This window comes from Mobula birostris, chromosome X (genome assembly GCF_030028105.1).
Source record: "Mobula birostris isolate sMobBir1 chromosome X, sMobBir1.hap1, whole genome shotgun sequence".
Taxonomy (NCBI): Eukaryota; Metazoa; Chordata; class Chondrichthyes; order Myliobatiformes; family Myliobatidae; genus Mobula; species Mobula birostris.
Genome location: NC_092402.1, coordinates 66727073 through 66743196, shown reverse-complemented (window position 1 = coordinate 66743196; position 16124 = coordinate 66727073). Strand labels below are relative to the sequence as shown.

The 16124-nt window shown below is 41.3% G+C and overlaps 1 protein-coding gene across 13 annotated transcripts in view; it reads right to left on the bottom strand.

Annotated features, from left to right (window-relative positions):
* Positions 1 to 16124, bottom strand: part of kmt2d (lysine (K)-specific methyltransferase 2D) — a 247310-nt gene that overhangs the window by 87625 nt on the left and 143561 nt on the right. For all 13 annotated transcript variants that reach the window (XM_072248869.1, XM_072248878.1, XM_072248876.1 and 10 more), the window contains 7 exons: positions 12923 to 13034; positions 11078 to 11328; positions 10648 to 10721; positions 4453 to 4503; positions 1937 to 3877; positions 1017 to 1196; positions 385 to 542 (listed from right to left, as the gene is read on the bottom strand). In XM_072248869.1, the coding sequence (XP_072104970.1) occupies positions 385 to 542; positions 1017 to 1196; positions 1937 to 3877; positions 4453 to 4503; positions 10648 to 10721; positions 11078 to 11328; positions 12923 to 13034 (2767 nt within the window). The remainder of the gene's footprint in view (positions 1 to 384; positions 543 to 1016; positions 1197 to 1936; positions 3878 to 4452; positions 4504 to 10647; positions 10722 to 11077; positions 11329 to 12922; positions 13035 to 16124) is intronic.

Genomic DNA, 16124 nt, shown 5'->3' with positions numbered 1-16124 from the left:
AGGGCCGAGAAGAGAGAGAGACACGAGAGGGCGGGGGAGAGAGAGACACGAGAGGGCAGGGGAGAGAGAGACACGAGAGGGCGGGGGAGAGAGAGACACGAGAGGGCAGGGGAGAGAGAGACACGAGAGGGCAGGGGAGAGAGAGACATGTGAGGGAGGGAGAGCGAGACTCAAGAGGGAGGGACAGATAGATAGACGAGAGAGAGACAGAGAAAGACAAAGAGATGGGTGTGTGAGGGAAAGGCAGGGGTGCGAGACGGACACTAGAGGAAGACAGACGCCAGAGGGAGAGACAGAGAGAGAGCACACGGTTTGATAAACTACATTACTGAACCAACCAGCATGAATTTTGATGCATGCAGATTCCTGTTAAATTGCACGTACCTGGGCGCATTCACATCATCAGTAGGAGCAACGCCTGGTTGTGCAGGTCGACAGAGACTCTCCTCTTGGGGAAATATACGTTGCTTTTCTAGGACCAATGGATTTATTGACCTTCCATTTCCAGAGCTAGGGATCAGCCCTCGCAGGCCAGACCGATCCTGCAAATTTAAAGAATGTTGAGCACTTAAATTGCAAATATTAAAAACCTCACTCCTTACTACAATATGTGAAAATATCATTCAAAAAGGTAGATTGTTACCTGGTTAACATCTACTATTCAATCAACATCTCAAAATTGTCATTGCACTTCCAAATAATTTCCAGCATCCAAAGTGCTTTGGGACATCAGAGATATAATTTGTCATATAAATATCAAGCTCACTTCCTGTAATGTTTACTTTCAAATCATCTTTGAGCTTGAGCCACCCAGTAAATTTAATACCAGATGGTTCCAAACTTTCAAGTCAACAGGAGTAGTGCATTTATTCATTCTAGGGAGTAAGTGCATCAAGCGCATCCAGATTGACAAAGTTAGGGACAAAAAGTATGAATAAGAACTTACACTACCCATTTCTACACAAGAAAGATTCAACCCTTCCTAATCATATCAGCTACCCAGTATCCATAGGTACCTGAGAGAGGGGATATGGAGGCGGTGCTCTTGCCTGTAGCTCATGGGGCTGAATTGAATTTTCTTTTGACCAACTGGCTGTAGTAGTGCCACTACCACACACAGCCGCCTGCTCCTTCTCCTGTCTTAAGTTATTCCGTTGAATTTGCTGACGTATCAGCAGCTGACGCAACCTCTGACGCTGAAAACAAATGAAAAGTAATTTAATTCCAAAGTTCCTTCTTTCACACCAGACTAGCAAACAGTTCCATTACTCAAGGGTTGAAACTCCAGCAATAGTATCATTTGTTTGTTAGCTTCAGGTTACAAAAGTCAGATCTAAGTTTGGTCAATGCTCCAAATCAGTTGGTTGAATCTCTTTAGTCTACACACTATTCACAGTACATTGAGAATTTTGCAAATAATGATCCAACATAATTTACATAATTATGTAGCTTCCCTTCTCTTTCATTGGGGAAGGACTCATTTATATATTGCTGTTTGTGACCCCAGAACTTCTCAAAGCAATTTATAGCTAATGAACTTTTACTTAACAAGTGTAGTCCCTGTTATATTGTTGAAAGTTAGACAGCTAAGTTTTGCACAGCATGCTCGCAACAGGAATGTGATAATGACCGAATAATGTGGTTGACAGATCTTGCCCGTTCTGCTTCAAAATAGTGCCATGGGATCTTTTAAATCCACTGGAAGGGGCAGGAAAAGGTTCAATTTAATACTTTATTTAAAAATAGACCAGCTCAAATGGTGTAGCAATTCTCTCCTACTGGGAAAGTACATTCCCAGCATGCAACAATAACACTCCTAACCTGCCTTACAATATTTAAAATTTCATACTTTGTCATCTACTGGAATAATATGTTAAAATTTAAAATACCATGGTACATGCACCCACGAACTTACTCAAGTAATACATTTTATTACCTGTCTCTGTTTCTCAAGTTCTGTCTGACTCAAATTTCCAGTTTGTGCTCCTCTGTTGAATGGAAGCTCATTTAAATCTCTGCTGGGAGATGCTGGTGTGTGGATCTGTGTGGAGGTCTCGCTGCTTCTCTCTGATGGAGATGAATCACTTACTGATCGATTATTAGAAGTCTGGTATGGGCAATCTTGTTGTAAAGGTAGTGTATCTTGCTTGATCAACGATGGCCTTAAAGGCATATTGGTGAAAGCCTCATCTCTTGTTACAGCTACTGCATCTGGAGGTCCTGATTGATTACTAGCATTGAGTTGAGAGCAATGAGCATCAGTTACCTTGAGCTGATTCCCCATTAGATGATTTGATGGAAAATTATTTGTTCGAGGCATCTGAGATACTGATGGCTGAGAATGGGATTCTTTAGCCATATCTCCTGGTGATGAAGTGAAAGGAAACTGACTTTGTGGTTGACCAGTGGCAAATGTCTTGGCACATGACTCAAAACTGAGAGGCCTTGGAGATTGAGGCTGTATTACATAAGCTGCTTTTGGATGTGGGTCATTGTGCTGAGAAAACATTGCTGAATGTTGAATGCTGCCACTTGGTTGCCCATGAGGCACTGGCGATGATTTAAATCCAGTGTCAACCATTTGGGATCTCTGTGGTTTGTGAAGCTGAGCATAAGGATCTCTTGAAGGTGGCCTTGAGTAAGGGTCTGGTGATTGGAATCTAGAAGCAATGGGAGATTGAGGAAATGCCTCATTGGAATGTGGCCTGGGTGTCAACGGTGAACTGCATTGAGATTGTGGACTCATTGGTACCCTGGACAGAGAATCAGCAGGAAGTGATTTAGGAGGTAATGGAGAGCAGCTCTCACTAGAAGATGGTCTTGGTGTTAAGGAAGATTGATGATATGGATCAGAAAATGGTGTGGAAGGAGACTGGCGGTACAAATCAGTTTGAGCCTGTGGTGAGACACCCTGAGATTGAGGGTGTAGTTCCTGAGAACGCTGAGTAGGCATTGTAGGCGTTTGGTCCACATATGATGCTCTGGGAGTTAAAGGTGCTTTGAAGATATCTCTATCCCTCCCATCTGAAAGTGACCGTACATTCATATTTGGATCCAACATTGCAGCTCTGTAAAGGGAAGCCAAAGAATTTGTACTTAAATCTTGTCTCATAACTCCTGCAAACTGTTCATTTCTTGGATGCTGTGCTCCAATTTCTGTATCAGGAAGTCGCCTTATCTGGTCTCCAGTTGGTGATGGCAGCGTTAAAGCTTCAAGTGGTTTTGTGTAACAGTCTGTTGACTGTGATGATCGAAACCCTGGACTTCCTAAAGGTTGGTCAATTGTATGGGTATCATGTGACTCACCAAGCACTCTAGATCGGAGGAATGAGTCTGGGGCTACCGGATGTTGCTGATGCGACAACCCTGGTGTGGCAGAATGCAGCTCTGACGAGGCAAGCAGCTGTGGTCGGCCTGGAACAACAGGGCGAGGTACACTTGACTGGTCGTGAGAGCTGTTCCATGCCGGTGTTTGACTTGGATTACTGGAAGACTTTACATTGGGTTCCTGAGGATACGATGTTAGCGAATGCCCAAAAGGATCTTGGGCCACAACTCCAGTCGGAGACTGCAAATGCAGTTTCGGGAACAAGTCACTGCTGGAGTCCTTTGGGGATGGGCTTGTTGCCTGCAGCTTGACAAATTCATTAGTCGAGGTAGTAAATGATTTATTACCATGTAATGAAGCATTCTGGCCTAATCCGTCAATCCTCATTTCTGCTGGGGAGCCAGAATTCCCCACAACTAATGTTGCTGGAATAAGACTGGTCACTGCAGGACTCTGAGTCACGGAATGTGGATGACGGGGCGGCTTACGATCCTGCTTTACCTCCTGTCTCTCAATTTTCGGCTGCTTGGTACCTTGCATATCAACCTGCTGTGAAAACAAAGGTGAACAGGTTATATTTTAACACCATAAATCAGCGAGTTGTTAAACACCATAAATCAGCAAGTTGTTTTGTTTTGTCTCCCCTCTTGCTGTGAAATGGAGACAACTCTTTTTCCTTTATTAGGGGGAGAGAGAACCTATGGTATGTCGAATTACCGGGTGAACGAGTAATATTTGGAGTACTGCAAGTCTGTGCTTTGCTGCACACTTGAGTGCTCGATGGAGGGTGCAGATGTCTTTTTGCTGGGCGGGGGATGGGGCATCGCTTTGCTGTTGCTTGTGCGTGGGAGGGGGAGCTGATGGAGCTTTGGGGTTCTAAAATTTAACTGTCATTCATTCTTTGGGGCAGTCCCGTTTTCGTGGATGTTTGCGAAGAAAAAGAATTTCAGGATGTATATTGTATACATGTCTATGACATTAAATTGAACCTATTGAACCTTATGTTAATCAAGAAAAAAAAATGGACAGCACTCTTCATGAACTGTCGAATAAAGGAATTTTTAGTGAAATGAAAAAAGCTCAAGACCACAAGCTAAGTATTTCAATAATATCAATTTATTTACCTTCTGTGCTTTGTTGATTCGCTGAGCTGCCCTGTTGTCTTTGGCCTTTTGCTGAAAAGCAAAATAGATTCTGAATTAATTACAACATAGTATTTTGAGGATATGAAGAATATTTATAAAATGAAACCTGTGTGGAAAAGATATCTTGTAGTTCATGCCAGCCATAGGATTCTGATCTGTGCAATGAAAATGTCAATGCCAATGACAATCGGTCTCTAAAATTATGCATGGCAATAACTAAGTTTCCAATCCAACCAATCAAGGTTATGGCCCAACAAATCAAGGACAATCGCCACACTTTCAAGCCTTCCTTTAAATAAAATACCCATTGAATATTCACTATAACAACACATTTTATTTCAATACAGATTTGTTAAACTACATTTCTTGCAAGGAATCTGAATCCTATGAAATAACAACTACTTTGTTTCATCAAAGCAGTTTTTAGTGCCAGTGTAGTAAGTCTTTGTAAAAAATTATCAATGCACTGATAAAAATGACATTAGGTAATGGATAAAGCTAGTTATGAAATGTATATTCTAATTTTGATGGAATTTCAAACCAAATTGGCAGAGGAGCTGGCTTGTTACTATGGTAATAACAAAATATCTTGAAGCTCATTTTGAGACAGCAAAATTCCCAAGTAATGTGACTTGCTGACGAGAACACTTAGGGAATGAGGTCTTTATATAACTGTTGGAAGCACACAATTCCACAATCCTCCAATTGGCTCAGTACCAATAACAAGTATACTCAATTATGGGTTTAATGGAAAATGAAGATCATACTTTGCAGTAGTTTGTTGAGCTGCAACAGGAAAAAAATGGGGAGAAATGGGGGAAAAATGGGGGGGAAAATGGGTCAACACAAAATGGACTATCACAGAAATCAGTCTGTCTACTCCAACCATAAGATACCCATCAACATTAATCCCATTTATCAGTACTTGGTCCATAGTTTACGATGTCTCAGTAATCCAACTGCTAACCCTGATACCCCAACCACCTGCTTCTACCACCCATCAGGAAGTGCATCTGGATGATAAGAATCTCTCAAGATTCCCCTCTTAACTTTCACTTCAATTAAACCTATGCCCTCTGGTGTTAAGGACATCTCTGCTATGGGGAAAACTTCCCATCAACTACCCAATCTAGGCCTTTCATAATTCTGCATACCTAAATCAGGTCTTACATCAGCCTCTTCTGCTCCAAGAAAACAAGCCTAGCCTATCCCATCTCTCTTCTTATCTGCAATATTCTGCCCCAGGCCAACATCTGAATGAACCTCCTTTGTACTCTCTCAAGTGCAATCACAATCTACAATGACTGGAACTGCACACAATATTCTAGCAGTGGCCTAACCAATGTTTTATAATATTGTACCAAAACCTCGTTGCACTTATATTCTATGCCCAAATGAGGTACTGTCTCATTGGAACTGAAGAAAACTAATAGGTTGAAGTTAGGTCTTGTAAACAGGATTCAACTATTTACTGAACCCTGGAAAAACACAAGAAACTGGGATCAGAGAGAAACCATGATAACACCTGCTATGGAAGATGCTGAGTCTGTGACTCTGAGAATGAATGGGAGCCACAAGTCTGGCTGAGAATGGTCAATGATAGTCTTGACACGTAGTATACTGTGCAAAGTAAGAGCAGTGTGACTCTAGTTATGTGTGAATTTGACAGAACAAAAATTCCTTTTGAGAGACACATAACATTCCTCTATTTGTCAAGCCATAACCTGTAACCTCTGACAGCCCTCCACACTATCCACAACACCCTCAACCTTTGTGTCATCAGAAAATTTACTAACCCATCCCTCCACTTCTTCATCCAGGTCACTTATAAAAATCACAAAGAGAAGGGGTCCCAGAACAGATCCCTGAGGAACACCACTGGTCACCCACCTCCATGCAGAATATGACGCATCTACAACCACTCTTTGCCTACTGTGGGCAAGCCAATTCTGGATCCACAAAGCAAGGTCCCCTTGGATCCCATGCCTCCTTACTTTCTCAATAAGCCTCGCATAGATTACCTTATCAAATGCCTTGCTGAAATCCATATACACTACATCTACAGCTCTACCTTCATCAGTGTTTAGTCACATCCTCAAAAAGTTCAATCAGGCTCATAAGGCACGACCTGCCTTTGACAAAGCCATGCCGACTATTCCTGATCAATTTTTTGCCTCTCCAAATGTTCATAAATCCTGCCTCTCAGGATCTTCTCCATCAACTCACCAATTTTTAGAGCATTTTTGTTTAAAACAGCAGAACAACATTGCCTATCCTCCAATCCTCTGGTACCTCCTCTGTCGCTAAGGATGATTTAAATATCTTTGCTGGGGCCTCTGCAATTTCTGCACTTGCCACCCAGTGTCTGAGGGAACACCTTGTTAATCCCTGAGGATTTATCCACCCTAATTTGCCTCACGACAGCAAACACCTCCTCCTCCTCTATAATCTATATAGGGTCAAAGAAGTTGATGCTTCTTTGCCTCACCTCTATAGACACTGTGTCCATCTCCTGAGTAAATACAGATGCAAAAAATTTTAAGATCTCCTCCATCTCTTTTGGTTCCACACATGGATTACCACTCTGATCTTCCAGAGGACCAACTTTGTCCTTAACAATCCTTTTGCTCTTATCTGTAGAATCCCTTAGGATTCTCTTTCATCTTGTCTGTTAGGGCAACTGCATGCCTTCTTTTAGTCTTCCTGATTTCTTTCTTAAATGTTCTCTTGCATTTCTTATTCCATAAGCACCTCATTTGATTCTACTTGCCTATACCTGCCATGCACCTGCTTTTTTTTTTCCCCTTAACCAGGGCCTCAATATCTCTGTCTCTTGAAAACTAAGGTTCCCTTTACATTTTATTTTGACAAGCACATTCAAGATTTCTTCGCTCAAAATTCCACTTTTGAAGGCTAGCCCGTCCCAATCCATACTTACCAGATCATTTCATCAAAATCCGCCTTTCTCCAATTTAGAATCTCAACTCATGGACCAGACCCCATCTTTTTCCATACTTACTTTGAAACTAATGGCACTGTAGTCACTAGATGCAAGCGTTCACCTACACAAACTACTATCACCTGCCCTGTCTCATTCCCTAATAGCAGATTAATTATTGGACTCTCTCTCATTAAGACATTCTACGTACTGATTAAGGAAACTTTCCTGAGCACATTTCACAAACTCTAACCCATCTTGTCCTTTTACATTATGGGATTCCCAGTCAATATGTGGCAAATTAAGATCACCTGCTATAACAACCTTACGTCCCTTGCTACAGTCTGCAACCTCTCTACAAAGTTGTTCCTCTAAATCTCTCTGCTGGGTGGTCTGCCATACAGCCTGATTAATGTGGTCATACCTTTCTGATTACACAGTTCCACCCATAATGCCTCACTAGACGAGTTCTCCAGTCTGTCCTGAGCACTGCCGTGACATTTTCCCTAACTAGTAACGCCTCTACTTCTCTAATCTTCCTGCTCCGTTGCTCCTAAAACAATGGAACCCCTGAATTATGATGCTGTGGCCTTTTCGGAGATTTGTCCGGCACAGGAGCGCCTGCTTGATGTTTCAGGGCTTAAACGTGTTATAAGGAACAGGGAGGGAGGGAAAAGGGGGGAGTGGGGACATCTACTGAGTCTGCTGTGTAGATGTAAGTCAGAAATAGGAAGGGAGCACTACTCTGTTGGGAGCATTATATCAGCACCCAAATTTGCCACTGGGAAACAGAGTAGATGAGTAGGCATACATATTTTGGCAAGGTGCAAAATTAACAGGGTTGTCGTCATGGGAGACTTCAACTTCCTTAATACTGATTGACAACTCTTTAGTAACAAAAGCTTTAGATGGGGCAGAGCTTGTAAGACGTGCCCAGGAAGGATTCCTGACACAGTACATAGATAGGCCAACTGAAGGAGAGGCTGTAATAGATCTAGCACTCAGCAATAAAACTGGTCAGGTGAGCATTTTAGAAACAATTACCACAACTCGAACTTTGGACAAGAATAGCAGAAGACAGTATGGTAAAGTATTTAAATGGGTAGGGTTAATTAAAATGGTACTAGGCAGGAACTAGGGAGCATAATTAGGATCATGTTCTCAAGGAAATGAACAACTGAAAGGTGAAGGCTCTCTGGGACACTTGCAAAGGGATCTGGATAAGTTTATTCCGTAAGATGCTAGGGTGAAGGAACCATGGTTGACAAGGTGTAATATTCAGTCAAGAGAAAGGAAGAAACATCCTTACGGTTTCGGAAGCAAAAATCAGACAAGACTCCTGAGTGTTACAAAGTAGCCAAGAAATAGCTTAAGAAGGAACTTAGGAGAGAAGTAGGATTAAGGAAACCCCAAGGCACTCTATGCGCATTTGAAGAACAGGAGGATAACTAGAGTGAGGTTCAGACTGGTCAAGAATAAAGGTGGGAAAACGAGCCTGAAGTGGAGGAGCTAAGGGGAGATCCTCAGTGAATACTTCATCTCAGTGTTCTACAGGGAAAGGGAATTTGATTAATGAGTGGAATCAACCTAATATGCTGAAACACATCAAGGTTAAAAAAAAGAGCTTGGAGCTTCTTAAAAAAAAATGTGAGGATAGGCAAGTCCTGGGCCCTGGATAGGATAGACCCCAAGGTTACTATGGGAGGCTAGAAGAGAATGTTGGGGTGCTTTTGCATCCTCCCTGGCCACCAGAGTAGTACCAGAATATTAGAGGGTAGCAAAAGTTGCTCTGCTGTTCAAGAAAGGTAATAGGGATAATACTATGCAATTATAACCAGTGAGTCTTCCATCATTGATGAGGAAACTAATGGAGACAATTCTTAAGAGACAGTATGTATGAGCATTTGGAGAAGCGCACTCTCATTAGGGATATTCAGCATGGTTTTGTGAAAGGCCAGGTCTTGCTTCACGAATCAATTTTTTTGAGGTGGTAACAAAACAAAACTAAGAGTGGTGGATGTGGATTCGAAATTGGCTAGCCCACAGATAACAGAGAGTGGTAGTAGATGAAGTGTATTTTGCTTGGAGGACGGTGACTCGTGTTTCACAAGGATCTGTTCTGGGATTTCTGCTCTTTGTGATTTTGTTGAATGACTTGGATGAAGAAATAGGGTGGGTTAGTAAGTGTGCAGATTACATGAAGGTAGGTGGTGTTGTGGATAGTGTAGAAGGTTGTTGTAGGTTACAATGGTGTATAGACAGGATGCAGTGCTGGGCAGAGAATTGACAGATGGAATTCGATCTGGAAAATTGTAAAGTGATGCATATTGGAAGGTTGAACTTGAAGGTAGGGTACAGGGTTAATGGTCCATATCCATAGATCCCTCAAAGTTCCTGTGCAAGTTGATAGGGTGGTTAACAAGACTTATGGTGTGTTGGGCTTCATTAGTTGGAGGATTGAGTTTAAAAGCCATGAGGTACTGATGCAACTTTACAAAACTCTGATTAGACCAAATTTTAAGTATTAAATTCAGTTCTAGTCACCTCATTATAGGAAGAACATGGAAGCTTTAGAGTGTACAGAGGAGATTTACCAGGATGCTGCCTGGATTAGAGAACAGGTCTTATGAAGGTAGATTGAGCAAGGAGGTTTTTCTCTTTGGAGCGAAGAAGGATGACAGGCAACTTGAAAGAGGTGTATAAGATTATGAGAGGCATACAGTGAGTGGTCAGCCAGTACCTATTCCCCAGGGTGGCAATGGCCAATACCAGAGGACATCCATTTAAGGTATGATGTCAGAGGTATTTTTTTTTAAATACACAGAGTGGTAGGTCCCCAAAATGCACTGCCAGGAGAGGTGATAGAGGCTGGTACAATAGAGACATTTAAGAGACTCTGATATGCATATGGATGTCAGAAAAATGGAAGGTTATCGGATGTGTATGAGGGAAGGATTAGATTAATAGTGGCACAACATCAGGGTCGAAGGACCCATACTGTAGTGTACTGTTCCATGTTCTCAAATTCATTTCAGAAAATGAACACAAAACCCCACTCTAGTTCCTAAAACAAAACCTGATGGAAAAAATAAACTTCCTATGGTTGCCTTGTTCAATTGCCATGCCATGCAGAGTGATATACAAGCAGAATTTTACCCAAGTTTCTATCAGTTTTTGCCAACAATTTTTACCATGATGAGATCTCAAGATTATGTGCCAAGGTGATAAGCACTTACCAGAAATGGTGCTTTATCAGCTGCTGGGACCTTCCTCCAAATCTTAGTGATCTGTTTACAACGACTTGCCCAGTCTGAAGAAATCATGAAAACAAAAATCAAGGAGCTTCAACTTGCTTGAGATTACCAGCAACTATAAGAATTTAAATATTTTTATGTATTTTACAACTAAAACTGGTGTGAAAATCTTAATTAACTAACCTTACAAAGAAAGTTAAAAATCTACAAACACAGAAAATCTGAAATAAAATAAACAGAATACGCTGGAAACAATTAGTGGGTCAAGCGGCCTCTACAGAAAGAGAAACATACATAACATTTGCAGTTGTTGACCTTTGGTCAGAATATATGACAAAGGGTTTTTCCCCACCTAAAATATTAAGTTTTTTATTCAACTAATCTCATAAACTGTAAACAGGAGACAGCATACCTGGGTAATCTTGCCTCAAGTTAGGGAAGTTGATATTTGCGTAGAGAACAGGTGATATGGTTGATAATTCTCCCAAAGCTTCATCTTTTTCCCATCTCAATATACTTCGCTGGTTATAGGAAAGTCCATCCCCATCTCCCTCTGTAGGAGTGGTGGGGGTAGTTGGGGTGGTTGGAGTAGCTGGTGTAGCTGGAGTTGTCCATGGGCTCTGTTGCTCTCCACTATCTGGGCTGAAAGGGATACTCCTTTCCCTGTACATTAATGAAAAACATCATTACGTACAAAATACCTACAATGTGCATTGCACTTTACAATCTATCCAAAATAAACCTATTCTGCAAAAAAAAAAAGGTTTGAGAATGACAGGTGTTAGGACGCTGAAGAACACATTGTTTCCTGGATTTAGTAGCTGCCACTGATGTACAGTGGCATCAGTGTAGCTTTGCACCTGCATCTGATAAAACAACTGCAACAAGGGATATGATACATCTTCAAGGTGGTAAAGATTTTAGCAGTTATATGTTCAATCATAATTCTCAACTTATCACTCATATTGAGTTCCTGATACTGTTATGTTCTCAACAGATAATAGAATTAACGATTGACCACTATCTTCTTAGAGGAAACTGAGATGCACAGTCCATTTGGGGTAACATAGCTCCAAAATAACATTGGTTAAGAATGCTGAGAATCAAACTAACTAATCTAATAACCTAAGCTAGGTAGTTTGCATCATTTTTGAAATCTGATGCTTAGATATTTGGTACTTTCCCCACTCATCTTCAATCAACCATTCAAGTGCAACTAGGGTTTTGTCAGGTACTGATACAGCAGAGGCTCCTAAGGTTGTCATAGCCGGGGGGTGGTAGTGGGGATAAGCACCCACTACCTATAAAGTGCTCCAAATGGCGTGCGGCTCTAACACCTTCTGACAACCAAGTCCAACTCTTGGCATTCTCATGTGGCTTGGCTACTCGGCCCAGCAAAACTGTTTCTACTGACAAGAGAAGGGGCAAAGCAGACCATTGGTGCCTCAAAACCAGTTGCTACGGGCAGGTGGGGCTCATCATCCTTGGATGGCAGCCCACCTAGAAGGAAAACTCTGATTTTAAACCTCCGCTGCCTTGCAGCCATACTCACCCATGCGAAAGGCTTCAGAAGCAAACTGCGAGGAAATAATCTGGACTGGAGTCCCTAAGGCAGTTTGGTGTTTACAACTTCGCTCTGGCAACCTCTGCGACGATACTGGTGCCAAGCTGTATTAGCGCTTGCCCTTCCCTTGGACTATATCAGTGATGTAGAGGGGGAAACCTGCTGCATGGGCAATAGCCGGTTCTTCAAATCTTCCCACCCAGGCTTGTGCCCTGGAGAGGACACAGTCCACCAGAGGCACAAACCCATGACTCCCTGGGATTGAGGATGCCTACTGATACAGAAGGAAATGATCACCATCTTGGGCTAAAAGGCTAACCTTTTAGTTAATTTCTAGCAGTACTCCTGCACTTTATGACAATTATGTCTGGGCTGTATAAACTTACATTTCTTCATTGGGAGTGAATACTTTACAACTGGGCGAAAAGAAACTAGACTTTTCCATTTGGTTGACAATTCCAGCACTATGGGAAAAAAAACTTCGATACCGTCACTAAGAAGGTGTGTTTCACATTTAACACTTCACAGTATTCAAATTGCAAGCTTTGCTTTTTGCTTTTACTGAGGCTCTTCCTGCAGCACATATTGACACCAAGACTGGAGAAGGAAAGTTGAGTTTTCATAACAGCTTCAAATCTGTAAATCATCACCAGCATTATTTGTAATTAAACCAAAAAATAAAAAAAAAATTACCTGCTTTCAAGAAATGGTGACTGACAGACATTAGGAAAAGACTCCCCTGCTGAAGATGAGGTCTGTGCCAGAGAACCACCAAGAGAAAGTTGCCCAACAGCCACTGTCCCTCCTGTGGAATATAAAAGGAAAATAGAAACCTTACTCAGTTCCAAGATGCACAAGAAACACACAGAAAATAGGTGGTTATCTTGATTAGAATACGGTTTGCATTACCCAGTCCTTTAGTTAATAAAAACAAAGGTGAATTCAATCATAGTAATAACTTCTGTTTGACATGACCACCTATAATCATCTCCTTCAATTAACATTTCACACATTTAAATTCTATCAGTCAGTTTGGACTGGCCAAAACATCTCCTCCACAATCTCCATGAGCACAGGTGCACAACAGACAAGGCTGTGTCCTTAGCCTCCTGCACTACTCGCTTTATACCACATTTGAGTTTGCTGATGTCACCACCATTGTGGGCCGTATCAAAGGTGGTGATGAATCAGCATATAGAAGAAAGATTGAAAATTTGGCTGAGTGGTGTCGTAACAACAACCTCTCATTCACTGTCAGCAAGACCAAGGACTTCAGTGATGACTGCTGACTTCAGGAGGGGGAAACCAGAGGATCACGAGTTGGTACTGATCAGAGGTAGAAAGGGTCAGTAACTTTAATTCCTGGGTGTCACTATCTCAGAGGACCTGTCCTGGGCCCATCATATAAATGCAATTGCAAAGAAAGCACAACAGCACTTCTACCTCCTTAGAAGGCTGCAGAGATTTAGCATGACACAAAAAAAAATGACAAACTTCTATATTTGTGTAGTGGAATGGGTATTGACTGGTTGCATTACGGCCTGGTACGTGAACACCAATGCCTTTGAGCGGAAAATCCTGCAAAAAGTAGTGGATTCGGTCCAGTACAGAATGGGTAAAGCCTCCCAACCACTGAGCACATCTACATGAAACACTGTCGCAGGAAAGCAGCATCCATCATCAGAGAACCCCATCACCCAGGCCATGCTCTTTTCTCGCTGCTACCCTGAGGCAGAAGGTACAAGTGCCTCAGAATTCGCACCACCAAGTTCTAGAACAGCTAACTTCCTCTCAACCACCAGACTCTTGAATGAAAGACGATAACTACACTCTTCTATTGAGATGTTCCCACAACCAATGATCTCACTTTAAGGACTCTAACTTGTTATTTCACACTCTTGTTATTTATTGCTATTTATTTATAGTTGCATTTCAACAGTTTGTTGTTCGTTGATCCTGTTTACAGTTTTTATCCTATAGATTTGCGAAGTATGGCTGCAGGAGAAAGAACCTCAGGGTTGTATATGGTGACACGTGTACTCTGGTAATAAATTTTACTTTGAACTTTAGGTTTCTGTAATACCAGGAATTCTTTCCTATTCATATTCAATTATTTATTAATTTGAAACAGTTTAATCAAATCATCCCATCAACACCTTTGTCTCTGAAGTATGTTACCTATGCTTGCCTGGGCTCTTAATAACTCAGGACCTGTCATGGCTAGCACATCCTTAAGATTGAACCTCCAATGCATTAAACTTTATTTTGCAAGATCTTCTAATGACTTTGAGTAGAAAATCCTACAAAATGTAGTGGATTTAGCCATACATCATGGGTAAAGCCCTCCCAACCTTTGAGCACATCTACATGAAATGTTGCCATAGAAAAGCAGCATCCATCAAAGATCCTCACCACCCAGGCCATGCTCTTTTCTCGCTGCTACCATCAAGAGTAGAAGGTACAGGAGTCTCAGGACTCGCATCACCAGGTTCAACAGTTACTACCCCTCAACCATCAGGCTCTCGAATAAAAGAGGATAACTACCCTTATTCCATTTCAGGTGTTCTCACAACCAATGGTCTCACTTTAATGACCCTTTATCTTGTTACTTCATGCTATTTCATACTCATTATTTATTGCTATTTATTTATATTTGTTTACACTGTTTGTTGTTCATTGATCCTGTCTACAGTTCACTGTTCTATAGACTTGTTGAGTATGCCCACAGGAAAAAGAATCTCGGGGTTGTATGTATTCTGATAATAAATTTTACCTAGAACTTTTGATATCTCTGGCAAGCCCAACATTTAACATCCAACCCTTGAATTGAGTGATTGTTTCAAAGGGCAGTTAAATTTCAAACCATCACTTTGGGTTTGGAGTCACACACAGGCCAGAGCAGCTAATGAGTGCAGAAAACCTACTCCAACGCAGTAATTTCAGGATCATTAATATTAATCACTTTCTATTCCACAACATATTTACTTTAACATAATTCAAAAAGCCTCCCTGAACATTGCGGGGCTTGAACTTGCTAATGAACCAATCCAGGATCCTGAACTAACATTTATATTGTACCGTATCCCTCTTCGTAACTACACTAATATTTTATGATTAAAACCAATACCTGAAGTCTCTTTGATCTTGCTAAGTTACTTGTGTAAAGTAATCCCTGAATGTTTAATGCTAATTTATCTCTTCTGCTTTTTTTTCTTAATTTATATTATCAGATACCTCAAATGTCATGTGTAACCATCAGGAAGGGCAATATCCAGAGTAGTGTGTGGGGCACATGGAGCACTAGACATAAAAAACATTGAGTACTGTAGAAGCATTCAGGCTATGCCCACTTTCTAGAAAAACCTACTAGGGAAATACTTGTATCAGTTCTTGCTGGGTAAGATGTCAGTAAAAAGGATGGAGCTGGTGCTTTTAAATATTTAGGTTGCAAGTAGCCATAAGAGAGAATCTAGAGAACTAAAACGTTATACAGTGAGGAAGGTGCTGGTGCTCCAACAAGAGCAGCTGGGTGTAGAAATACAATTGTCAAGAATACTTAAGATGTCTTGAATCCGTCATGCCTCAAGAGTACAACCCAAGTCCTAGAATAACGAACAATCAGGGGCAGAAAGGGCAGAGTGACCTAATGGCGTTGCTCCTCACTTACTACAGAAAATATTTTCAAAGGATGCTAGCAAGAGACTCAGATAGAAAGGAGTACCTTCAATGGTGCTCCCATCTAATAGAAATCATGTATTTTTGACAAAATATCTGATTTTAAACATTAAATAACAACCTGATTTATCCTAGCAAATGCAGCCTATATTGTTCAGGCCAAACACAAACTCTTTGGTACAAAGAACTTCTTAAATGTTCAGGATTTCTTTCACCATCG